Source organism: Diceros bicornis, chromosome 30 (genome assembly GCF_020826845.1).
Source record: "Diceros bicornis minor isolate mBicDic1 chromosome 30, mDicBic1.mat.cur, whole genome shotgun sequence".
Lineage (NCBI taxonomy): Eukaryota > Metazoa > Chordata > Mammalia > Perissodactyla > Rhinocerotidae > Diceros > Diceros bicornis.
In genome coordinates, this window is record NC_080769.1 from 10,290,981 (window position 1) to 10,318,917 (window position 27,937).

The 27,937-nt window shown below is 39.4% G+C and overlaps 1 protein-coding gene and 2 pseudogenes across 1 annotated transcript; 2 read left to right on the forward strand and 1 right to left on the reverse strand.

Moving 5' to 3' along the window:
• The first annotated feature begins 757 nt into the window (after positions 1-757).
• LOC131394597 (olfactory receptor 7D4-like) lies at positions 758-1,692 on the forward strand (annotated as a pseudogene).
• A 12,372-nt stretch (positions 1,693-14,064) lies between these two features.
• Positions 14,065-15,024, forward strand: LOC131394598 (olfactory receptor 7D4-like). Its single transcript, XM_058525987.1, has one exon. The coding sequence runs from the start codon at positions 14,065-14,067 to the stop codon at positions 15,001-15,003; it is 939 nt and encodes a 312-aa protein (XP_058381970.1). The 3' UTR covers positions 15,004-15,024.
• Positions 15,025-26,283: 11,259 nt separating this feature from the next.
• On the reverse strand, positions 26,284-27,232 carry LOC131394599 (olfactory receptor 7E24-like; annotated as a pseudogene).
• Positions 27,233-27,937: the final 705 nt, after the last annotated feature.

Consider the following 27,937-nt stretch of genomic DNA (forward strand, 5'->3'; position numbering starts at 1 on the left):
CAGCTGAGAGAGATTAAATAACTTTTTCAAGGTCACACAGGTAGTAAATTGGTGGAGCAAAATTCTATTCTAGGAAGTCTGACTCAAGATCCCATTTTCTAAATCACAGCTCTATACTGTACCTCGGGAGAGTTATATATCAAAAATAATTTCATAAAAGAAACAGATTAATAATGATAGTAATAGTTATCACTTATTGAGATCTTACTGTGTACAAAGGCATTTCTAAACCTCACAAAGAAGATAATAACAGTAACAATACTTTTAGAAAGAAAAAAATAAGACATTTGAGAGTTAACTGTGATATCAATAGGAAGCATCAAGTCACAGAATTAAGATTCTTTGCCTTGAAATTCCATATCTTAATCACCATTATAGAGTTATTAGAATGAATGAAGTTTGGATATTACCAAAGAAAAGATCCTCAAAGTCTTCAATTATTTTGGGAAAATCACATCAACGTAGAAATTGGTTTAGGTCCATATATTTGAATAGAGGAATTAGAACCAGGGAGTAGGAGATAGAGAGAGAGAGAGAGAGATTTTTGCTAAATGAAGAAAGTCTGAATGATTTCACACATCTAAAATGGAAATGGGCTCCCACTTGACTGAGTGAATCACTGTCATAGGAAAGACTCAACAAAGGGTGAAGTCTTTCCACCTAAAGGTGGAATCAAGAGGTGCTGACAGCTGAGTTGCCAGTTGGATGTTCATTGAACACTGCTTTTGCCCTCTTTTCCAGCAGACATGCCAGCTACATGGAAGCAGGAAACCACACAGAAGTCTCAGAATTCCTCCTCCTGGGTCTCTCAGAGGATCCTGAACTGCAACTCCTTCTCTTTGGAGTGTTCCTGTCCATGTACCTGGTCACCGTGCTTGGGAACCTGTTCATCATCCTGGCCATCAGCTCTGACTCCCACCTCCACACCCCCATGTACTTCTTCCTCTCCAACGTTTCCTTTGTTAATATCTACTTCAACTCCACCACCATTCCAAATATGCTAGTGAACATTCGGGCGCAGACCGAAGACATCTCCTACATAGGATGACTCACTCAGGTATATTTTTTAATGGTTTTTGCTGGAATGGATGGTTTCCTTCTGACTATGATGGCCTATGACTGGCTTGTGGCCATCTGCACACCCCACTCCCCAACCACCTACACTACATGGTCCTCATGAACCCATGCTTCTGAGGCTTTCTGGTTGTAATGTCTTGGTTTATCATTTTATCTGATTCCCTGTTTCATATTCTACTGAAGATGCAGCTGACTTTCTATATAGGCACTGAAATTCCACATTTCTTCTGTGAACTGGATCAGGTTCTGAAATTAGCCTGCTCTGACACCCTCATCAATAATGTCTCCTTGTATGTGACCACTGCCCTGCTGTGTGTGTTTCCTCTCACTGGGATTCTTTCTTCTTACTCTCAGATTGTTTCCTCCTTAATTAGGATGTCCTCTGCAGGGGGAAAATATGAAGCATTTTCCACTCGCGGGTCTCACCTCTCTGTGGTCTTCTTGTTCTATGGGACAAGCATGGGGATCTACCTCAGTTCTGATGTGACCCATTCTTCCCAGAAAAGCTCGATCAATTCAGTGATGTACACCATGGTCACCCTCATACTGAACCCCTTCATCTACAGCCAGAAGAACAAGGATGTGAAGGGGGCCTTAGGAAAGCTCTTCATCTGAGCAACCTCTTGTCCAGGTGGGTCAGAACATAGTGGACATAGTGAGCCCCAAAGGTAAACATTGCAAAATTAAATCTCCTTTTTCATTTTCTCCCCTAAAAAACATGCTTGATTTTTTCTATTCCCAAAGCATTCTGACTTTGCCTTTCATTTGTTTTTTGTATCAGTTTCTCTTCAACAACCTTCTCAGTCATTCCTTTTGGCTTTTCTTGCTTATACACTGTCCACTGAAGTTCTATGTTTGGTCAGCTTTTTTGAAGACATTCTTAAGATTTCTAACTTTAGACTTAAAGAACTTATCATTTCAAGTGTAGAAATGGTTTCCCCAAAAATTATCCCCTCAAATGTTGATGTTCTTCTCCTTCCTTTGGTTGGTTGTTTCTTTTCTTCAGAAGTAATGGAATGAAAATCATACAGCAGTCACAACAAGTGCATACCGGATCAGGACTGTGATTGTTTCTTCACATGTATGACTTTATTTCATCGTCAAAATATTTCTTGGAGATATGTCCAATATCATTATACAATAATAGAGAATGGTTGGGATTTTTTAGATTATATATATATATAATATATATATATTTATATATATATATGCCAGATTTGATGGTGTTAGGTTTCAAAGAAATGGGAAACAGGAAAAGCAACATTTTAGTGAGTATAAAACGTTAGTTTAATCTGGAAAAGTTGAGTCGAGGGGGTCTGCAGAACAAACCATTGGTCTTATTATCTCAGAGGTCAAATGTATTGGTCTGGTGATCATCAGTCTGCATGGGTGGCGGTATAAATCAAGTACTTGTACAGAAAGAGGGAGAAGTTCCTGTTGAGAGAGTCAGGAGTTAGAAAGACAAGTTGATGCTTGGCTGAATTCTGCCCATGATCCTTCAGTTCTCAGTTATAGGACCCCACTGGATATATGCTCTCACTGGACACTATACCATCCATCACAACACTAGCCACCATGGTAATTAAATAATTACTTCTGTAATTATTTATTAATGATTGCCTTTTAAAAACCTCTACCTGAACTTGGAATCCCATCCCTTCTTATCTTTGGGGAGAACTTACACTATCCTTTATCCTTTCTTTATCCTTCATATTCCAATCTTCATGCAATATTACAATTTCCAATGTCATGGGGATGTTCCACCTTCCTTTTTCTTTCAATGAAAATGAAACTCACTCCTCGACCCATACTCCCCTTTGAGTATTGCTCCAAAATTTTGGAGAATTTGGTCTATACTTGCTACTTCCATTTCCACTCTGTTCACTCTCTCTTCAACCAACTCACCTGGAGCCTTTCTACCTCCATCACAAATTGCTCTCCCAGAGGTCTGAAGAGATCTTATGTATCCAATAAATTTTTAGGGATATTTACACTCTTCAAAATTTTTCAGTAAAAATGTCTCTAGTGTCTGCCTTTTCTTTCTTGAAATGGAACCCTTCTCATTCATTTCGTTTTTTGTGACAGTGGGATTCTGAGGGTCAAGTCTTTGGACTCCATGTTCTATGGGACAGGCCTGGGGTTCTACCTCAGTTTGGCTGTGATTCTTCCCAGAAGAGCCCAATAGCTTCAGTGATGTGGACCATGGTCACATCCATGCTGAACCCCTTCATCTACAGCTTGATGTACCATGCTCAGTGTTCTATAGCTATTAAAAAAAATAACACAAGTTTAGCTGCTTAAAACAGTGTGCATTTTTTATTGATATCTTAATAGTTTATAACATTGTGAAATTTTTGTTGTACATTATTGCTAGTCAATCACCATGTACATGTCTCCTTTCAGCCCTTGCGTCCACCCCCCCACCCCCATTACCCCTGGTAACCACAATACAGTTTTCTCTGTCCATGTGTTATTTTGTATTACACATATGAGTGAGATCATATGGTATTTGTCTTTCTCTTTCTGGCTTATTTCACTTAACATAATACCCTCCAGGTCCATCCCTGTTGTTGCAAATGGGACGATTTTGTCTTTTTTATGGCTGAGTAGTATTCCATTGTATATATATACCACATCTTCTTGATCCAATCATCAGTAGAGGGACATTTGGGTTGCTTCCACTTGTTGGTTATAGTGAACAATGCTGCAATGAATATAGGGGTCCGTAAGCCTCTTTGAATTGTTGATTTCAGTTTTGTTGGATAGATTTCCAGTAGTGGTATAGCTGGGTCATAGGGTATTTCTATTTTTAATTTTTTGAGGAATCTTCATACTGTGTTCCATAGAGGCTGCACCAGTTTGCATTCCCACCAGTTGTGTATGAGGGTTCTCGTTTCTCCACATCCTCTCCAACATTTGTTGTTTTTAGTCTTGGTGATTTTAGCCATTCTAATGTGTGTGAGGTGATATCTTAGTGTTGTTTTGATTTGCATTTCCCTCATTAGTGATGTTGAACATCTTTTCACGTGCCTGTTGGCCATCTGTATATCTTCTTTGGAGAAGTGTCTGTTCATTTCCTCTGCCCATTTTTTGATCGGGTTGTTTGTTTTTTTGTTGTTCAGTTGTGTGAGTTCTTTATATATTATGGAGATTAACCCCTTGTCAGATATATGTTTTGCAAATATTTTCTCCCAGCAGGCGGGTTGTCTATTCATTTTGATCCTTGTTTCATTTGTCTTGTAGAAGCTCTTTAATCTGATGAAGTCCCACTTGATTATTTTTTCTTTAGTTTCCCTAGTCTGAGTAGGCATGGCATCTGAAAGGATTCCTTTATGACCAACGTCAAATAGTGTGTTGTCTATATTTTCTTCTATGAGTTTTATAGTTTCAGGTCTCACCTTCAAGACTTTGATCCATTTTGAGTTAATTTTTGTGAATGGCGATAGCAGATGATCCATTTTCATTCTTTTGCATGTGGCTGTCCAGTTTTGCCACCACCATTTATTGAAGAGAATTTTGTTTCTCCATTGTATGTTCTTAGCTCCTTTGTCAAAAGTTAGCTGTCCGTATATGTGTGGTGTTATTTCTGGGCTTTCAGTTCTGTTCCATTGATCTGTGTGTCTGTTTTTGTACCAGTACCATGCTGTTTTGATTACTATTGCTTTGTAGTATGTTTTGAAGTCAGGGATTGTGATGCCTCCTGCTTTGTTCTTTTTTGTTAGGATTGCGTTAGCTATTCAGGGCCTTGTCTTGCCCCATATGAATTTAGTATTCTTTTTCCTATTTCCACGAAGAATGTCATTGGGATTCTGATGGGATTGTGTTGAATCTGTAGATTGCTTTAGGTAATATAGACATTTTAACTATGTTTATTATTCCATTCCACGTGCATGGGATATCTTTCCATTTCTTTATGTCATTATCAATTTCTTTCAATAATGTCTTGTAGTTTTTATTGTATAGGTCTTTCACCTCCTTGGTAAGATTTATTCCTAGATATTTTATTCTTTTTGGTGCAATTGTAAATGGTATTATCTTTTTGAGCTCTCTTCCTGTTAGTTCGTTATTAGCATACAGAAATGCAACTGATTTTTGTAGGTTGATTTTGTACTCTGCGAATTTTCTGTAGTGGTTGATTATTTCTAATAGTTTTCCAATGGATTCTTTAGGGTTTTCTATATATAAAATCATGTCATCTGAAAATAGTGAGAGTTTCACTTCTTCATTGCCTATTTGTATTCCTTTTGTTCCTTTTTCTTGCCTAATTGCTCTGTCCGTATCCTCCAGTACTATGTCGAATAAGAGTGGCAAGAGTGGGCAGCTTTGTCTCATTCCTGTTCTCAGAGGAATGGCTTTCAGACTTTCCGCATTGAGTATAATGTTGGCTGTGGGTTTGTCATAAATAGCCTTTATTATGTTGAGGTACTTTCCTTCTATATCCATTTTGTTGAGAGTTTTTATCATAAATGGATGTTGGATCTTGTCAAATGCCTTCTCTGCATCCATTGAGATGACATGTGGTTTTTATTCCTTGTTTTGTTGATGTGGTGTATCGCGCTGATTGATTTGCAGCTGTTAAACCATCCCTGCATCCCTGGTATAAATCCCACTTGATCATGGTGTATGATCTTTTTAATGTATTGCTGTATTCGGTTTGCCAATATTTTGTTGAGGATTTTTACATCCATGTTCATCAGCGATATTGGCCTGTAATTTTCCTTCTTTGTATTGTCTTTGTCTGGCTTTGGTATCAGGGTGATGTTGGCCTCATAGAACGAGTTAGGAAGTGTTTCATCTTGCTCTATTTTCATAAATAGTTTGAGAAGAATATATATTAAATCTTCTTTGAATGTTTGGTAAAATTCACCAGAGAAGCCATCTGGTCCTGGACTTTTATTTTTGGGGAGGTTTTTGATTACTATTTCAATCTCTTTACTTGTGATTGGTTTATTCAGATTCTCTATTTCTTCTCAATTCAGTTTTGGGAGGTTGTATGAGTCTAAGAAATTATCTATTTCTTCTAGATTGTCCAATTTGTTGGCATATAGTTTCTCATAGTATTCTCTTATAATCCTTTGTATTTCCGTGGTATCCATTGTAATTTCTCCTCTTTCATTTCTAATTTTATTTATTTGAGGTTTTTCTCTTTTTTTCTTAGTAAGTCTGGCTAAGGGTTTGTCAATTTTGTTTATCTTCTCAAAGAACCGACTCTGTTTCATTAATTCTTTCTACTATTATTTTGTCTCAATTTCATTTATTTCTGCTCTAACTTTTATTATTTATGTCCTTCTGCTGACTTTGGGCTTTGTTTTTTCTTCTTTTTCTAGTTCTGTTAGGTGTAATTTAAGATTTATTTGGGATTCTTCTTGTTTGTTAAGGTGGGCCAGTATTGCTATGAATTTCCCTCTCAGGACTGCTTTCGCTGCATCCCATATGAGTTGGTATGGTGTGTTTTCATTTTCGTTTGTTTCCAGATATTTTTTGATTTCTCCTTTAATTTCATCAATGATCCATTGGTTGTTCAGTAGCATGTTGTTTAATCTCCACATCTTTGTCACTTTCCCAGTTTTTTCTTGTGGTTGACTTCCAGTTTCATAGCATTATTGTCTGAAAAGATGCTTGTTATGATTTCAATCTTCTTGAATTTATTGAAGCTTGCCTTGTTTCCCAACATATGGTCTATCCTTGAGAATGTTCCGTGTGTGCTTGAGAAGAACGTGTAGTCAGCTGTTTTTGGATGGAGTGCTCTGTATATGTCTACTAGGTCTATCTCATCCAGTTTTTCATCTAAGTCCACAGTTTCTTTATTGACTTTTTGTCTGGATGATCTATCCATTGATGTAAGTGGGGTATTAAGATTTCCTACTATTATTGTGCTATTGTTAATAACTCATTGTAGGTTTGTTAATAGTTGCTTTATATACTTTGGTGCTCCTATGTGGGGTGCGTATATATTTATAATTGATATGTCTTCTTGGACATAAAAGGGAGTGTCCCTTTTATCATTATATATTGCCCCTCTTTGTCTCTCTTAACCCGTTTTGAGTCTACTTTGTCTGATATGAGTATGGCAACACCTGCTTTCTTTTGTTTGCCATTAGCTTGGAGTATTGTCGTCCATCCTTTCACTCTGAGCCTGTGCTTGTCTTTAGAGCTGAGATGTGTTTCTTGGAGGTAGCATATTGTTGGGTCTTGCTTTTTAATCCATCCTGCCGCTCTGTATCTTTTGATTGGAGAGTTCAATCCATTTACATTTAGAGTAATTATTGATATATGAGGGCTTAATATTGCTGTTTTATTGCTTATTTTCTAGTTCTTTTGTATTTCCTTTGTTTCTTGTCCCGTGTGTTTCAGACTGCCAATTCAGTTTGGTTATTGTGTCTTATGACTCTTTTGGTTTTCTCTTTACTTATCATATGTGATTTTGTTCTGATTATTTGTTTAGTGGTTACCTTGATGTTTATATATAAAATCTTGTGTATGAGATAGTCTATTATCTGATGGGCTCTTATTTCCTTATACTGAATCAATCGATCTCTTCCCTCTTCCCCTTCTAAGTTATTCTTGTCACAACTTATTCTATCTTGTGTTGTGGGTGTGTGTTTAAAGTGATGAGGTTATATTTATTTTTGGTGTTTTCCTTCCTTTGATCTTTGATTTTTTGTATGTAAGCAGTTGATAACCTATTCTGGTAAAGATCTACTATTTTCCTGATTTTGTCTATCTATTTTTCTCCTTGCTTCAAGCTTTGTATTCTCTTTTTCTTTTTTTCAGGCCTGAGGGCCTTTTTGAGCATTTCTTTAGTGGGGGTCTTGTGGCCATGAACTCCCTTAGCTTTTGTTTATCTGGGAAAGTTATTATTTCTCTATCATATCTTAAGGATATTTTTGCTGGATAGGGTATTCTTGTCTGAAAGTTTTTGTCTTTCAGTATTTTGAATATATCATTCCAGTCTCTCCTAGCCTGTAAAGTTTCTGTTGACAAATCTGCTGAGAGCCTGATGGGTGTTCCTTTGTATGTTTTTTTTTTTTTTTTTTTTGTCTAGCTGTCCTTAATATTGTTTCTTTGTCATTGACTTTTGCCAGCTTTACTACTACACGTCTTGGAGTGGGCCTTTGCCTGTTGACATATTTAGGTGACCTATTGGCTTCACTTACTGGTATTTCCTGCTCCTTCTCCAGATTTGGGAAGTTTTCAGCTATTATTTCCTTGAATAGGCTCTCTGTTCCTCTTTCCCTTTCCTCTCCCTCAGGAATACCTATAATTCTTATGTTACATTTCCTAATTGATTCGGATATTTCTTGGAGACTTTCTTCATTTCTTTTTAGTCTTAGTTCTCTCTCCTCCTCCATCTGGAGCATATCTGTATTCCTATCCTCTGTAATGCTAATTCTTTCCTCCATATTGTCAGCTCTGTTGTTTAGAGATTCCAGATTCTCCTTTATCTCCTCCATTGTGGTCTTCATCTCCACCAATACTGATTGGTTTTTCTTTATGATTTCAATCTCTTTTGTGAAGAAACTCCTTATCTCGTTGAATTGTTTATCTGTGTTTTCTTGTATTTCGTTGAGCTTTTTTATTATAGCTATTTTGAATTCTCTGTCATTTTGGTTGTGGATTTCTGTGCCTTCAGGGTTGATTTCTGAGTGCTTGTCATGTTCCTCCTGGTCTGGCGATTTAATGTACTTTTCCATCATGCTTGCTGTATTGGCTTTGTTTTTCCTCATCCTGGAAATATCTGGTTGCAGTTTCCACCTGTTCCACAGCCCCCTGTGCTCTGCTGTGGCTGCCTGCACTCAGCAGCGGCTGCTCAGCCGTGGCTGCTCTGACTGGTTGGCTGAGCTGCAGTGTCTGGCATGTGGGGGAAAGGGGCTCTCTCTTTTGTCCACTGGGTCCCTGGGGTGGGGGCTTCTCACTCGCCCCTTATTATCCACTCTCCTGGGGTGTTCAAATGTTGATGGCACCCCTGCAGCAGTTCTGAGTCCTCTGTGTGGGAGTTTCCCACTGGCTGAGAGAGCCTGAAGAGCTATGGTTTCCTCGCAGAGGGCCACCCCTCCTCCCTCTCTGGGAGCTGCGTGACCTGAGTCGCTGATCCACTGGGGAGGTGGAGGATTTTTCCTTACCTCTCCCCACTTCCTCTGGGGGCCGCAGCACGTCCACTCTCAGATGTGCAGCAGTGTGGGTCTTCCGATGTCCCTTTGTGCTGTGTGAGTGTCCCTTCTTGGTCTATGAATGTCCCTTTTGTTGTATCTTATCAGTGGAAGAGTTTACAGGAAAGCTCACTCCACCATGATGCTGACGTCCACAATGTACTTTTTTTAATCTCACAGTTTTGTAGGTCAAAAGCCTGGCTTAGTTTAACTGGGTTTCCTGGTCCAAGAATAACAAGGTGAAAATCAAGGTGTCAGCCAGGCTGAATCATCATCTGGGGGCTCTAGGGAAAAATTGCTTCTAAACTCATTCGAGTTGCTGGCAGAATTCAGTCCTTTGTGATTATAAGACTGAGGCCCCTGTATTAGTTTCCTATGGCTGCTATAAAAATTATCACAAACTAAATGTCTTAAGACAAAACACATTTATCATCTTACGATTCTAGACGTCAGAAGTCTAAAATGAGTCAGCAGTGGTGCATTCCTTCTGGAGTCTCTAGGAGAGAACCCATTCCTTGTCTTTTCCAGTTTCTAGAGGCCACTGATATTCCTTGGTCCCTGGCCCCCTTCCTACAACTTTAAAGCTAGTAGCGTAGTCAGTTTCTCTCTCTCTCTCTCCCTCCCTCTCCCTCCCTCTCTCTCTCTCTCATCTGCTTCCATTTTCACATCTCATTTTCTCATTCTGATCTTCTTCATGTCTTCTTACAAAGATCTACATTGGGACTTGGGCCCACTTAGGTAATCCAGAATAAACTCCCCATCTCAAGATCCTTCATTTAGTCACATCTGCAATGTCCCTTTTGCCATGTAAGTTATATATTCACAGATTCCAGTGACTGTGAAATGGGCATTTTGGGCTCTATTATTCTATTTGACACAGTCCCTATTGCTTAGTAGCTGTCAACCTAGGGACACACTCAACTCCTAGAAGCTCCCTTCATTCCTTAGCACTATACCCTTTCATTGTTCAACGAATCAATCACATGTCAAATCATTCTAGTGCTTCTAATCTCCTACTTCCTCTTCTTTGACCTATTGGAGAAAACTCTGTTGTTTTGGAGCTCATATGATTAGATTCAGATCATCCAGATAATCTCCTATTTTAGGTCATTTGGGACCTTAATTTTATTAAATGTCTTCCTATATATTCAATTATTTTTTTTATCTCTTCCATACTTGATACTCCCCTTAGGCTATGATTTACCTCTGTCATCCTCTTCCCTGTCAAACTTTATATATGATTTATGCTTGCCACCGATGTTGCCTCAATACTCACTCTACCTGGATTATTTCTGCCCCTGACCCTGACCCTCTACTTAGAGGTAATAAAAGCAGCCTTCCATAATATCAACAAAGGTTTCCATGTCACCAACAAATGTCAAGGGATATTTTTAAGTCTTCATAGTTAGTCCTTTCAGTACAACCAAAATTATTAATCACTTTACTTTTCTTCAGAAACATATCTTTGCCTCCATGACTTATTTGACATTAAGTGATTCATAAAATCTCTCAGGATTCTTCAAGGGAAGAAGATCACAGAAAGTTGGTTCCTGGGTTTGGCTCCTGGAGAAATTAGACTTCCTTAGGGGACACTTTATAATTTTTAATTCAAGTAAAAGAAAGAATTTCTCCTTGAATGAAATAAATTCATTTCCCCCATTGCTGCTTGCACAAACACAACATTGGCTGAAAATTTTCCACTTCATTATCTTTATATCCTAAGGGACCTGTATTGCTTGGAGAGAAGAAAGTGAATAGAACAATTTATTTAATGAGGAGCACTGAGTATTCAACCTTTGAGAGTTGGAAACTTTAAACATGTTTCTGTTGTCCCTCACATATAATTCTATGATCTCAGACAAGTGCAAACCCAATTGGGCTTCCCGGGGACAGACTTCAGAGAACAGAAAGCTTCAGTGATAACCATCAGAGAGGGTCAGTGTATCCAGTGAGGGCTGGTGGAGTAAGAAGGAAAAGAGGAGAGAAAGTGTGTACTGGGCTTTACCTCTAGAGTAATGAGACTGGGACAGTCCCATATTTATTTAATCTACAATGGTAGAGTCTCTGTACTTTGAACGTACTTTAGTTTCCACTGAATCCAGTCTTTTCCAGCTCTTGTTCTCTTTCCTTCTGTCTCTTTCTAGAATCTAGAGCCTCTATCTGGTAAGAGTTATTTTCTGGAGAGTCTCCACCTCTTTTCTACTCTTTCCCACAATTCTAGGCTCCTGTTGGAATTCCTGACTCCTATCATTTACTCACTGACTACTTACTGGAGATCTGTTATGCACAAGGTATTTACATATTTTACTCCTCAAGATACTGGACTTTTCTATTATATTCCCTAACTATTTTTGCAGCAGATTTGACTCACTGATAGCACTTAATAGTTCTGTGTTGATTGTTGTTGTTGTTTCACTTTAGTGTCCAAAATATCATCTACAAATAATTAATTATTTCTAATATTAAGTACTCAGGCTGCTTTCTTTTTCCATCTTAACAATTGCTTTAAATATTCAGGAGACTATCAAGTGATAGAAGTTGGAGTAGTCTGCCTTGGTCTGTTCATGAATTTAACACAAATATTTTAGTGTTTTAATTTAGAATACCATGTTCACTGCAGTTTTAAAATAGCCACCCTTTATTGAGTTTAGAAATTGTCCTTAGTTTCCTCATTTAGTGGGAGGCTCTGTCTGGACTGCTAACCATAGTAATGGCTGTTAGATTATCCCAAATGCATTTTCTATTGTGATTATGGTTACGATTTCTCTTCATTGACCTATTTTTGTGAAGAATTATGTTAGCAAACATCCTAGTATTAATCCAGCTTCCCATTCCTATAATAGATACTACTTATTCTTGATGTATTATTCTCTTAGAATAGATATGAATCCTTTTTATTTAAGTCTATTATTGAATTTTGTGTCTATATCTGGCATATGTGAGCTTGAAGATTTCTTTTTTGTGTTATAGTTAATGCTTTGGGCCTCAATCTTTATTACACATCTAACATTTGTGAGTGTTGGACACCTACTATGTGCCAGGCACCAGGTGAGGGCCTTGGAAAGACAGTGGTCGGTAAAAACAGTCATGTTCTGACTTACAAATAAACATAAAATTCTCAACGTGAGAGGCACACAAGGAAGTACAGGATGCTGGACTTGTGGGCCTCACCTACTCTGTCCTCCTGACCTTCACTCTCTGTTCTCCATCTCACTATACTCTCAAATCCCTCCATTCTCAAGCTCACTGACCTACAGGGCAAACATGAATTCTGTTCTCTCAGCCCAAAATGCTTGTCCTTTCCTTATTTCCTCTAAAAACTATTACCTGTCCTTCCTCTCACAGCTCAAATATTCCTATTTCATAGAGGCCATTTCTCCCCACCACCCCAGGTTAAATTGGTCCTTAATGATTTTTCTCTCTTTAATTAGCATTCTCAAGACATTAATAATGCTAAAATGTTTCTATCATGAAGAGTTTAAACATTTATTTTCAAATATTAAATTTGCCTTTCAATTTTTAGGATGATTTATTTTGTAGAAGCTTTAAATATTTTTTTAGCAAATCTATAAATCATATTTTTTGAAACTAATTCCACTGATTATTATTACAACACATCACTACTTCTGAGCATGTAAACATGAGCACACACTCTCACATATGCTTTGTATTTTATTTAACGGTTTTGTGATTTTGTTTCCTCCTCTTAACTATGTAGTCCATGTGCTTTCCCTATTCTTGGAAGAATCCACCTGGCAGGCAGCCTCTGCAAGAGGAAGCCACAGGGATCTGCATTAATTAGTGCTTCATGAAGGTCAAAGGAGGTAACAGAACTGTTGTGTTTATAACGATCAAACTCTATCTTTGATGATTGCCCTAATGTAAGAGATATTTGATAAATGATAGCCATGAAAGACAGACTTATTGTGATGTTAAGAACAGAAGCTCACATTTATCAAGAGTCCACTGTATGTCACAGGACTCAGAAGAAAAATTACATGCATCATTTCATTTAATTTACTCATCAGTCTTACAATGTAGGGCATATTTACTACTCCCACTGTAGAGGTGAAGTATCATCAGCTAAGAGAGAGATTATATAACTTCCTTAAGGTCACACAGATAGTAAGCTGGAGGAACTAAATTCTATTCCAGGAAGTCTGACTCAAGATCCCATTTTCTAAATCACATCTCTATACTGTGCTTTGGGAGAGTTGTATATCAAATTTAATCATCATAAAAGGAACATATTAATAATGATAATAATAGCTATCATTTATTGAGATCCTTATGCACAAAGACATTTCTAAACCTCACAAAGAAGGTAATAGCAGTTACCACATTTTGAGAAAGAAAAAAACAAGACACATGAGAGTTGACTGTGACATCAATAGGAAGCATCAGGTCACAGAATTGAAATCCTTTGGGTTGAAAACCCATGTCTTAATCACTATTACACAGTTATTAGACTGAAGGAAGGATGGAGATTAAGAAAAAAAGACCTTCAATGTCTTTAATTATTTTGGAAGAGTCTTATCAAAGAAGAAATTGGTTTATGTGCACAGATTTGAATAAAAGAATTTGATATGTGAGTAGGAGATAAAAAGAGAGAGAGACAGATTTCTGCTAAATTACGGAAAGTCTGAATTATTACATACATTTAAAGTGGAAATGGGCTACCAATTTAATGAATGAAACTTCTCATTGGAAACACTATACAGAGGGTAAAGTTTGTCCACCTAAAGATGGAATCAAGTAGTGCTGAGTAGCTCAGGTGTCAGTTGGATATTCACAGATCACTGCTTTTTCCTCCTTACCCAGCGGACATACCACTGACATGGCAGCAGGAAACCACACAGAAGCATCAGAATTCCTCCTCCTGGGTCTCTCAGAGGATCCTGAACTGCAGCCCCTGCTCTTTGCAGTGTTCCTGTCCATGTACCTGGTCACCGTGCTTGGGAACCTGCTCATCCTCCCGGCCATCAGTTCCGACTCCCACCTCCACACCCCCATGTATTTCTTCCTCTCCAACCTGTCCTTTGTGGACATCTGCTTCATCTCCACCACCATCCCAAAGATGCTAGCAAACATCCAGACACAGAACAAAGACATCTCCTACATAGGATGTCTCACTCAGGTGTATTTTTTTACAGTTTTTTCTGGAATGGACAATTTCCTTCTGACTGTGATGGCCTATGACCAGTTTGTGGCCATCTGCGACCCCCTGCACTACATGGTCACGATGAACCCACGTCTCTGTGGCCTCCTGGTTCTGATGTCTTGGTTCATCATTTTTTCTGTCTCCCTGTTTCATATTCTACTAATGGTGAGGCTGACTTTCTGTATAGGCACTGAAATTCCACATTTCTTCTGTGAACTGGCTCAGGTTCTGAAATTAGCTTGCTCTGACAATCTTATCAGTAATATCTCATTGTATGTGGCCACTGCACTGCTGTGTGTGTTTCCTCTGACTGGGATCCTATTTTCTTACTCTCAGATTGTCTTCTCCTTAACGAGGATGTCTTCTGTAAGAGGAAAATACAAAGCATTTTCCACCTGTGGGTCTCATCTCTCTGCAGTCTCCTTGTATTATGGGACAGGCCTGGGAGTTTACCTCAGTTCTGCTGTGACCCATTCTTCCCAGAGAAGCTCAATTGCCTCAGTGATGTACACCTTGGTCACCCCCATGCTGAACCCCTTCATCTACAGCCTGAGGAACAAGGATGTGAAAGGGGCCCTGGGAAGGCTCCTCATTCGAGCAGCCTCTTGTCCATGATGGGTCACTGGACTCAGAACTTAGTGGACACTCTGGGCTCCAAAGGCAAATATTGCAAATTGAAATCTCCTTTTCCTTTTTCTTCCCTAAACACATGCTTGAATTTTTCTATTCCAGAAGAACTTATGACTTCATTTTTTTTTTTTGCTTTTGTATCTGTTTCTCCTCAACAGCCTCTTCAGTAATTCCTGTTTTACTTTCTCCCTTACATGCTGTGCATTAAAGTTTCATGTTTGGTCAGCTTTCTTGCAGTCATTCTTAAGATTTCTAACTTTAGACTTAAAGCACTGATCATATCAAGTGCTGACGTGGTTTCCCCCAAAATTATCCTCTCAAATGTTGATGTTTTTCACCTTCATTTGGTTGTGCACTTGTTTTTCCAGAAGAAATGGAATGAAAATCATACAGTAGTCACAAGTGCCTTCCCACATCAAGACTGTGCTTGTTTCCTCACACGTATCATTTCTTTCATCTTGAAAACATTTCTTTGAGATATTTTCAAAATCATTATGAAATAATAGAGAATGGTTGGGAATTTTTAGATAAAAATTTTAATATTATTCCTCAACAGAGTAGATTAGGGTTTCTCAACCTTGACAATACTGACATTTTGGGTCTGTATTATTTGTCATAAGGGGCTGTCCTGTGTACCATATGATACTTAACAGCATCCCTGGCCTTTACACACTAGATGCCAGCACTTAGTTGTGATAACCAGAAATATCTCTAGACATTGCCAATTGTTCCAGTGGGGGAAAAGTCAGCGCAGTTGAGAACATGAGTAAAACAATTCTATGGGTGCCAGAATTAATGGTGTTACCATTCAAAGAGATAGCATAATAGGAAAAGCAACATTTTAGGGAGTATAAGACATTAGTTTAATCTTGGAAAGGTTGAGTTGAGGGATCTACAGAACACCAAATTGGTGCAATTTTCTCAGTGGTCAAATGTATTGGTCTGGCAAACATCTGTCTGCCCAGGTGGCAGTATGAATCAACTAATTGCATAGAAAAAGGGAGAAGTTCCAGTTGAGAGAGTCAGGAGTTTCAAAGACAAGCTGATGCTTGGCTAAATCCTACCCATGATCCTTCAGTTCTCAGTAATAAGGCCCCACTGGATAATGCTCTCATTGGACACTATACCATCCACCACAACATTAGCCACCATTGTAATTAAACCATTATTTATATAATTATTTTATTAATGACTACCTCTTGAAAACTTCTACCTGAACTTTGAAACCCATCCCTTCATTATTTTTGACAGAATTTACACTATCACTTGTCCTTTCTTCATCCTGTATATTCCAATGTCTGCATGCAATGTTATTATTTCCAATGTGATGGGAATGATCCACGTTCCCATTTCTTTCAGTGAAAATGAAACTCACTCCTAGACCCATACTCCAAACTTTTGGAGAATTTGGTCTACACTTGTTACTTCCATTTCCACTCTGCTCACTCTCTTTTCAACCAACCAATCCAGAGTCTTTCTACCTTCACCACAAATTGTTCTCTCTGAGGTCTGCAATGACCTTATGTCCCCAATAAATTCTAAGGGATATTTCAACTCTTCAAATGCTTGATTTTTCAGTACCAATATCACTAATGTCTTCTCATTCTGTAAATAAGGACCTTTCTTAGGCATTCCATTTTTGTGACGATGGATTTCTGAAGGTCAAGTCTATTGGGTTCCATGTTCTCTGGGACAGGCATGGGTTCTATCTCAGTTCTGCTGTGACTCATTCTTCCCAGAGAAGCTCAATAGCCCCAGTGATGTGCACCATGGTCTTGTCCATGCTGAACCACTGCCTCTACCACTTGATGTACCAGGCTCAGTTTTTTATTGCCATCTAACAAATTACCACAAGTTCAGAGGCTTAAAACAATGTATGTTTTCTTATCTCACAGTTCTGTGAGTCAGAAGTCTGGCTTGCCTTAACCGGGTTCTCTGGTCAGGGAATCACAAGGCCAAAATTAAGGTACGAACCATGCCACATATCATCTGGGGGCTCTAGGGAAGAATTACTTCTAAGCTCATTTGTTGGTAGCAGAATTCAGTCCTTTGTGTTTGTAGGACCAAGGCCCCTTTACTCGTTTCCTATGGCTGCTATAAAAATTACTTTTAAAAAAAATTAAGTGGTTTAAAACAAAGTGGCTTTAAACAACACATATTTATCATCTTACATTTCTCGAGGTCAGAAGTCTAAAATGGGTCAGCAGTGCTGCATTCCTTCTGGAGGCTCTAGGAAAGAACCCATTTCCTTGTCTTTTCCACTGGTATTCCTTGGTCACTCATCCCCTTCCTATACCTTTAACTGTAGTAGTCTTGTCAGTCTCTCTCTCTCCTTCTTTCTCTCATATGCTTCCATTTGCACATCTTTTCTCACTCTAATCCTCCTGATGTCCTCTTACAAAGATCCTCGTGATTATATTGGGATTAGGCCACTTGGATAACTCAAGACAATCTCCCTGTCTCAAGATCCTTCGTTTAGCCACTTCTGCAAAGTCCTTTTTGCCATGTAATGTGTGTATCCACAGGTTCCAGGGATTCTGGAGTGGGCATCTTTGGGCTCTATTATTCTGTCTGCCACAGGCCCTATTGCTTAGTAGCTGTCAGCCAAGGGACATGCTCAACTCCTAGAAGCTCCCTGCATTCCTTAACACATTACCCCTTCCTTTTTCAAACAAACAATGGCACGTCAAATCCTTTTGATGCTTCAAATCTCCTACTTCTTCTTTGATGAGCTGGAGAAAATTCTGTTTTTTAGGGCTCATGTCGTTAGATCATCACCCAGATAATCACCTATTTTAAGCTCTATTGAGTTAGAACCTTGGTTTCATCTATAAAATTCCTTCACAGAAGCACATAGATTAGGGTTTGATTGAATAACTGGGAGTAAGTGTACATGCTGGGGGCTGGGAATCTTGGAGAAACATATTAGAATTCTCCATAGGAGCCCTGGGAAAATTCCTCAGCAGAACATTCTCTTTCTTGTCCATGATGAAGTTGGGACTTAAATGGATCCTATAGGTAGGTAGCAGCGGTAAAACCTAGCTCATCTTTCAATACCTTTGCTTCTTGCCCACTATTTCTTGGGCATCTACAACTTTATTTTTATACATTAGGAAAATCAAGTTTTGCTTATGTAATTTCTTTAAGAATTTCTATCCTATCTAGTGTCTGTAAATTTCTGTCTTTGATCAACTTTCCTGCATTTACACCAAGGAGTACCAAGCTTAGACTTGAAGCATCCCTAGTTATCCCATGAAAAAAGAGTATTGTCAAATAATGAAAATGTTCATAATGATATGATAATAATAATAATGATCTAAAAGTTGCTTGTTAAATTTTAGTTTAGTTCTATGATTGTGTCTTTATGCACACTGCTTCTGTTCATACATTTTTATTTCTGCACACATGGTGATTAAGACCATTATAATACTAATGGAGCCAACATTTATTAATTATTTTCCATGTGCTAGACTCAATAATAAGCTTACATTCATTACCTGTAAGAAATTAATGATGGCTACAAATTCTTTCCCATACAGAGATGCTGTCCATTTCTTCTCTCCTTTAATCTGGAACAGCCAGTGACTGGACCAAGAGAGTTCAGAAAAAGTGATGTTGCCTCACCTACAAGACTAAGTTATAAAATCCTTGGGCTTTTAACTATTTATTCTGGTAGCACTAAACCACCATATAAGAATTCTGACTACTCTGAGACTGGCATGCTGGAGAGGTCATGTGTAGGTGCTCTGGTCCTAGTTTCAGCTGAGACCAACTTTCCAGTTCTCCCTGCTAAGGCACCAGACATATGAGTGTCACCATCTTAGGCTTCTCAACCAACCAAACTGCTAGCTGAACAGCACCATGTGATGTAGAGCAGAGGAATTGCTGAGCCCTTCCTGAACTCCTGACCCAAAAAATCATGAGATAAAAGTAAAATTGTTCTTGTTAAGCCATTAAATTTTGGTTTGGTATATCATGTGGGAATAAATAGCTGGGATATTACTTTACTTGGTTCTCAATTTTTTTTTTTTGAGGAAGACTGGCTCTGAGCTGACATCCATTGTCAATCCTCCTCTTTAGCTCTGAGCCAATCCTCCTGTTAGCTCTGAGCTAACATCTGCACCCATCTTCCTCTATTTTGTATATGGGATGCCGCCACAGCATGGCTTGATGAGCAGTGAGTAGGTCCGCCCCCGGGACCCTAACCTGCGAACCCCAGGCAGCTGAAGCAGAGCATGCAGACTTAACCACTACACCACCAGGTCGGCCCCTGGTTCTCAAATTTTTTTAAAACATTATGCAAAATTATAAACATTATTAATCCTATTTTGCAACTAAGAAACTGACATTTGAGAGGTTGGATAATTTATCCAGAGTTTACAGAAGTAGCAAGTAGTTTCAACTATGATTCAAACTTTGCATCACAGATTATGATTCAGTACAGGGGACCTGACATTTGAGAGGAAAACCAAAGAATTTGGGAGCCATGTTTTAAAACTACCACAACTTGAGTGTATATGGTTTTACTGAAGGAGCAGCATGGAGAATCACAGTGTGCCTGAATAGCTCTTAAATTGGTAAGACATAGGAGACAGAGACACAGGGAGAAGATGGTAAACCTTTTGTCTGTTCTATAAGGCAGTCACTAGATTCCACTGTCCTTATCTTATATCCATGAAATAGATGGCATTCCATGTTTCTGGACATTATGGCCCCACCTGTGGCTCACCTGAATTTGCACTCCTTCCCTGCCAGTGTCCCTGCAATTCTCCCTGAGGAGAGAGGGCTTGACTTCATTATGGACCCAACAGGCATCAATTACCCCAATTGAAGATCTTTCCATTTCTAGGGCACTGCATCAGAGCGACTCTACAACTCAAGATATCCAGTTTCTTCTTCTCTTTGCCCAATCCTGAGAAATCAAACTCGTGGAGAGAGACAGGAAATAGATGGTCCATCTGTCTCATATACTGGCCAAACTAGCCCACTCTTGGCACCAATTATACTTTCCAAAGTGTCTGCATGCTAGAGGGAGAAGTGTTCAGGGTGGCTATCCCTCATCTAGCTTGAAAACATTTTCTATTCTTTCACATACATACATGTATAACCACAGAAAATTTGTAATACCATATTGTGTTTTTTAACTGGATGGGGTCATATTGATTATATTGTTTTGCTGTTTTTCCTCATTGACATGCTGCCAAAGTATGATTGCAGTGCTTATTCAGTTGTTTGCCTATTGATGGGTATGTAAGGATGGGATTATCTTGCAACTCATCTCTAGTATCTTGAGGCTTATTTCCAGGGTCACTTAGAATCAGGATACTCTTGTCCAAAATAGAAATGAAATATAGCTATATAATGACTAATGATGTGCTGTTTGAAATACAGTAATCTTCCAAAATCTCCTGCTCAACTTTTCTCCATCATTTATTGAAAATGTATAGATTGATGGTCTGCAACTTGGTTACATAACCTGACTTTGGTTCTGTGACCAATGGAGTATACTTCTCTTTTCAGTAAACTCATACCTTTGCTTCCCTGACACTGAGATATCTGCATTTACCTTGGTGGTTTATAATTTGAAGATAACACATGTCCTGGACTTCTGAGAGAAGGACTTATATGTGCCTGATGGTTTGGATCCCTACGATGTTTTCCTGTACTTGCTTTCTCTCACAGTACTGTATCCTCTGTCATTTTGTGTGTGTGTGTGTGAGGAAGATCAGCCCTGAGCTAACATCCATGCTAATCCTCCTCTTTTTACTGAGGAAGACCAGCTCTGAGCTAACATCTATTGCTAATCCTCCTCCTTCCCCCCGCCACCAAAGCCCCAGTAGATAGTTGTATATCATAGTTGCACACCCTTCTAGTTGCTGTATGTGGGACGTGGCCTCAGCATGGCCAGAGAAGCGGTGCGTTGGTGCGCGCCCGGGATCCGAACCCGGGCCGCCTGTAGCGGAGCGCGCGCACTTAACCGCTAAGCCACGGGACCGGCGCTCCTACGTCATTTTACAGCCTACCAGAAGTATATTTTTTGCTCACTTTTAGAATTTTAATGTGATTTAATAAAGAAAAAAAGTCCATTTGGCATCTACTAAGGAAGTTGCCATTTCAATCTAAATTGTTCTTTGGAAAACCCATCTGCCTCTCTCTCAAGGCATTAGCCAGTGATCTTTCTTCTTTTATCATGGAATTCCACCTGGTGTCTTCTTTACCATTTGACGCTGGGATCTCACACAATACTTGGCCTAATCATTCAGTAAAGATATGACTAACTAATTATTGACAGGTGCAAAGCCCCAATCAAAATCTTTCAGATCCAGTAATCTGACTTCCTAAATCTTTGCCTTTTCTGTTTTCTCCTAAGGACTACCAAAGTGCAGCAGAGGGGTCATTGAGACTTTCTAGGATTTGTTGTTCAACGTCCTAGGACAATGTTTCCTAGAATGTCTGATCATTGGCATGCTTTTAAGAGTAGATTCTCAGGAACCATCAACTCTGTGTCTAGATATATACTCAAAAGCCATGAAAGCAGGAACTCAAATAGATTCTTGCATACTAATGTTCATAGCAGCATTAATCACAATAGCCAAAACATGGACACAACCCAAGTGTCCATCAACAGATGAATAGATGAGCAAAATGTGGTTTATTCATACAATGGAATATTGTTCAGCCTTACAAGGTCTGTAATTCTGATTTGTACTGGAATATGGTTGAACCTTGAAAACATTATGCTAAGTGAGATAAACTAGACATAAAAGGAAAGTATTATATGATTCCACTTAGATGAGGTACCTAGAATAGGCAAATTCATAGAGACAGAAAGCAAATAGGGGTTTCCAGGGGCTGTGAGGAGAGACAAATGGGGAGTTGATGTTAAATGTGTATAGAATTTCTGTTTGGAATGATGAAATAGTTCTGGAAACTGATGGTGGTGATGGTCACACAACATTGTGAATGTACTTAATGCCACGGAACTGTACAATTAAAAAATGGTTAAATGGTAAATTTTGTTGTATATCTATATTATAGGTATCTATATGTATAATATAGATATACATGTATTATATATTTATCTCCAAAATAAAAATGTGAGTAAAAAATAAAACAAAATAAAGCTGTTGTAATTTTCTTTTAAAAGTACATTCTCAGGCTCTTCCCCTGGAAGTGTTGACTAGGTAAGTCTGGGATAAGGTGGGAAGCTATATGTTAACAAAAACGTCAACTGATAGTTTTGATAAAGCTAAAATGATGAATCATTGCTCCAAGGCAATGATTCTCAAGGGATTGTAATAGGAACCATCAAAATTTGGAATTTGTGAAAAATCCAAATGATCACACCCAAACTCAGACCTACTGAGATAGAAACTAGAAACTTGGGGGTAGGAATCAGAAATTTGTGTTTTAACAAATCCTCAAGGTCATCATTGTGAAGGCTAATGTTTGAGAAGCATTATCCTAGTGAATCCCTGGACTCTTTGCTCAGCCATCTTCCTGACGAGGAAACTAGAAGTCAGAAAATGCTGACACTTGTTCCCAAGAGGAGATCCAAGGAAGACTAAGGTGATTCTTCTCGGAGGAAAAAGACCCAGGAGACAGGAATCACAGCTGACCTCACTGTTAGTCTGCCAGGGATAAGGAATTGGCAGGTCAGACTCCGAATCCTGTGTGGTCCCTGCCCTTAAAGAGCCAAACTGATTAGGGAGTAGAACATCCATTGATTTATTTGTCTAACAGTCTTCAGAGGGGATTCAGTCCCCAGGGCCACAAAACCTGCAAGACATCAACTTATGGTCACCAAGGTTCCCATGTGCCTGGTTCAAGACACTCATGCCTTCTCCAGCAGAAATCAGTCAGGCCCTGTACCACATGCCTGGCTCTGTATACCTGCTCTTTTGGGGGACAGACCTTCTGTTTTTATCACTCATCACTCATTTATCACGAGAGAGAAAGAATTCAGAGGAGCTAATCCCTGTGGTGGGCCCACAGTGCCAAGTCTGCATAGCCCAATAAGTGTTGTGGGAAGTAGGGAAAAGAAGTGGCTGAATACTGAGGGCATTGGCTATTGTTAAGCACAGGGCAGTGGATACCCAATGATGTCTATGGAGAAGGAGATCTAGGAGCTAATTGGTTGAGAGGGTGAATGGCTACACTCCTCTTCTGAAGCTGCCATTGCATAGGGAGCTTTTACTTTGATTTCATGTTATATAGTGGGATGGCTGATGGAGATTATGGGGAGGTGGATGAAGAGGCTAAAGCCTAGTCTTCTCTTTGACACCATACCACTTTCCAGGACCACACTGTGCAGTGATACAGTTACCAGTCTGAGGTGCACAAACGGATGCCACCAGGTGCTGATAGAGCTTTACATTCTTTACAGTGAAATCATTATCTCTTCTTGTTCCTTTCTCCTATTACCTGGACCAAGAACTCCAGAGCCTTCATCTTCATTCAGCCTAGACAAATCTTTCTGAATGCTCTGTCTCCCTCATTTGCTTGGCAACATTTCCTGCTTCTTGAAAAGGATCTATTCTTCCTCCTCCTTCTGCACCCTTATCCAGAGTTTTTATTAGAGACCTTCAAGAGAGGAGGGTCTGTGTTCTCTGGTGTCTTGGGCTGCAGTGTCTAAAGACTAGGGTGGGGTGAGTGAGAGAGGGAAAGTGAAGGACACAGGAAGTCCAACATCCATTCCCCTCTTGACATCCTGCCATTTATTCTGGGAATATTCTAGGAAACATTAAAACTCACATATCCCTTCTTCATAGTTCCTCTTGATTCCACTTGGGTGCCAGGTCTCATCTTTAAGCAGGGACATGGAATCATTAGCAAGACATGAGAATCATTTCCTCACCTCTTCTGGCCTATGTTCCTCTTCCATAAAGCAGGTGGCTTGGTCCCTTAACTCTAATGATGTGAGGATTCCAAAACAATCCCTTTGCCCTTAGTTTTGCCTGCCTTAAATCCATATTTCACTCCATTCACCAGGGAAAACTGTGATATGGATCATGTTACTCCTTTGATCACAGTCCTTCACAGCCCCCATCCTTTATCCATTATCCTTTTCAAGGTTCCTGAAGGTGTGGTCGCTGCCTGCCTCTCCAACCTCACTCTTCAGCATTCCCATCTCCCACTTTGTGCTTCAGCAAACTGCTAAGAGCATTCTGTCCCATGTTACTTCTTGCTTATGGGCCTTTTCCATTGCTCTCTTCTCTGACAGAAAAGCCCCTACTCAATCATCCACCTAAATAACTCCTTACTCAGCTCAAGGAATCTTTCTCTGACTCCATCACTCCAGGTTGGATACGGGACTTCTCTGTGTGCCACTACGCAGACTGCATTTATCTTCCATGCCAAAAACACCAACCATGTGATTAAAGGGTTGGAGCTTTTGGCAAAGAGATATGAGCCCAACCTCTGGGAGGGAGGCTGGAAACTGAGTTCAACCATATGGGCAATAATTCAACTAATCATGTGGATGTAATGAAGCCTCAATAAAAATTCTGGACATTAAAGCTCAGGTGAGCCACCTGGTTGGCAATGCTCTTTGAGTATTGTCACACACTGTAGTTAGGAGGAGGTAATAGGTCTCGGCTCTAGAATCCATGTAGAGAGAACATGGAACCCATGTTCCACGTGTATGGAACCTATCCATACACGTGGCCCTAACTGCGTCTTCCTTTGGCTGGTTCTAATTTGTATCCTTTTGTATAAAACTGTCATGATAAGTACAGTGTTTTCCTGAGTTTGAGTCATTCTAGTATGTGATTGAACCTGAGGAAGTCCCCTCAGTTGGAAGCATTCTGGTGAATTATTGAATGTGAGGGAGTCCCCAAATTTGCAGCCAATTGGTCTGAAGTTATGATGGCTCTGGGGACCCCTGAACTAGTGGCTGGTGTCTGAAGTGAGGGCAGTCTTGCAAGGACTCTTCCCTCAGACTTTGCAGTTTGGTAAACCCTTTGGTAGCAACGGACAGTGGAAAAATTCAAGCCAAGTTAAAGTCCATCGAGCCCATCTGTAAACCCCCAAGGAGCTCTGGAGCTAGGATAATCCCGTGGAGTTGGCTGGAATTAGGGCAATGGGGCCAAATGTTTACATCCCACATCAAACAGTCCTTGAATATGGGTTGCCCTAGGAAAATAACATGACCTTGGTTAAGGTGGCTCTCTACAGCTGAGACAAGTCCCTACATGGGTTGATTGCTGAGGGGCGAGTAACACACCCAACATTTGGAGCAACATGTCCTTCATTCCTGACAGGAGATCTTTTTTTTTTTTTTCTTTTTATTCTGGTAAAATAACATAAAATTTACCATCTTAACCATTTCTAAATGTACAGCTCCATGGCATTAAGTATATTCACATTGTTGTACAAACTTCATGACCTTCATTTTCAGAACTGTTTTCATCTTGCAAAATTGAAACTCTGTCCCCATTAAACACTAACTCCCCATCTCTCTCCCCCAGCTCCTGGCACCCAACATTCTACTCTCTGTCTCTATGAATGTGACTCCTCTAGGGATCTCATATGACTGGAATCATACAGCATTTATCCTTTTGTGTCTGGCTATGTAATATGACTGGGGAGATGTTAGATGAAATGGGAAGGAAAATTATCAGAAACATTGGGAATTGCCTTTGCTCTGGTTGTCCTCTCCCATTTTCTCCTCAGGAATCATACATCCCAGTTTTCCTAGGAAAGTCCTAGTTGATAACTGTTTATTTATACTCAGTGTTAGTTGTGTCACATTTTGATTTCAAAATACTATCCTAGTTTGGACAGTAAATTAAATAGTTACCCTACTTGCTCAAGAATCTGACTGAGATCATTAAGGGGCAAAAATATAGTAGATGCCTTGGTCCTTAAGGTAGGGTTTAGATCCTCCTAACACATAGAAAAAAATCATGGGACAATTATAAAAACAATAAATGATGAGAAAGAGAGAGCCATGATTATTTCGCAATGGTAGAAAAAAGACTGCTAATGAACTAGAGTCCTGGGTAATGCTTAAGGAAAGGGAGAGGGTATACCGATGTACGATGCATAATCCTGGAGGGGCTATGACCTAAGTGAGGAGTCCAAGATAATCTCCCAACTCTGTTAGAGCTATGCTGAGAGAGAAAAATGAGTGAAAAGAAGTCAGAGGAGCCACATGGGTACATATATACTATGTGACTGCAGATTCAGAATTTCTTGTTGCACATGTTTGATTTTGATGCCTTTTCCAGTCCTGTGAACCAAAAGTAAGCAGAGATATTGACATCAAACTATTCTGCTGACAATCATGCACAAGCCATTCTTGATGTGCCTGTTCCTCAGGCTGTAGATGAAGGGGTTCAGCATCAGGGTGACCACAGTGTACATCACTGAGGCCACCACAACCTTCCTTCAGAAAGATGAGACAGTGGAACTGAGGTAAACCCAAAGACTTGTTCCATAAAACAAGCAAACAACTGACAGGTGAGAGCCACAGGTGGAGAAGGCTTTGTACTTACCACCTGATGAGAGGACTCTCAGGATGGAGGAAATAATTTGAGTACAAGAGTAAAGGATCCCTGTGAGTGGAACACCACCAAAGATGGCACTAATAAAATAAATTAATATGTTATTAGTGAAGGTGTCAGAACAGGCAAGTTTGAGGAGTTGAGGAGAGTCACAGAAGAAATGAGGGATTTACACATCTGCACAGAAGGTAAGCTGTGACATCATCAAGTAGTGCATCTGGGAGTCCAAAAGACTGATGAAAAATGACACCAGGACCAACAAGCCACAGAGATGGAGGTTCATGATGACTGGGTAGTGTAGGAGGTGACAAGAGGCCACCAACCGATCACAGAGCATCACAGCCAGGAGCAGACTGTCCAAACATGCAAAAAGAGAAAACAAGGACATCTGAGTTAGGCAGCCTGCATAGCTGATGGATTTGCTGTGTATCTGCAGGTTCACCAGCATCTTAGGGACTGTAGTGGTGCTGAAACTGATGTCAGCCAAAGACAGGTTGGAGAGGAAGAAGTACATGGGGCTGTGGAGGTGAGAATCAGAGCTAACAGTCAGGATGATGAGCAGATTCCAAGTACAATGACCAGGTACATGGTTAGAAACACTCCAAAGACTAGGTGCTGCAGTTCCAGATCATCTGAGAGACCCAGGAGGAGGAATTCTAAGACACCTGTTAGATTCTGTGGCTCCATCTAGATAGGACGCCTTTTAAAAAAGAAGAGAGTGTTGAATAAACAAAATAAAATGTAGAGGCACCAGCTAAACGTTCATGTTTTGGATTCAAGCAATTCAAAACTAAAATGTTCACACTTGAAACCTTATACCCCATTACCTTCAAAGATATTTCTCAGTTATGAATTCTCTTTAGAACGTATTCCTTATTGATATTCGGACTATTCACCTGTTTCAATATACACCCACTTTAGAGCCACTGAGCCAAAGATTACTAGATAAGCAGGCACATTTGAGATAACAAATCCATGAACACAGTAAAATATCTGCACCCTACTTTTGAAGGAAAAATATAAGAAATATCCTTCTCTCTTAAGAAAATAAATTATTCTAATTAAAGAACACTGTGAAGCATTCAAATGTACTTTATCTTATCCAAATGCAGTGCAAGAAATGCACTCAATTTGGAATGTAGCCTTAGATGAGCTAAAACCCTATTAGCTACATTCTAAATTAAAATAGAATGTTCTTGATCAGGTAGCATTTTTATATGCCAATTATGCTCCTGGCTTTTCATTTTTATTTGATTGCATCACATCCATCTTCCATGGATATAAGTGTTCAGTCAAATGTGTGGATTGTATGGTCAAAGATTTTTCAAAATAACTCAGATATATAAATATTTCACCATCATGAACTTAATATTTTGATAAATAATTTGTTGGTAAATGCACAGAACCATATA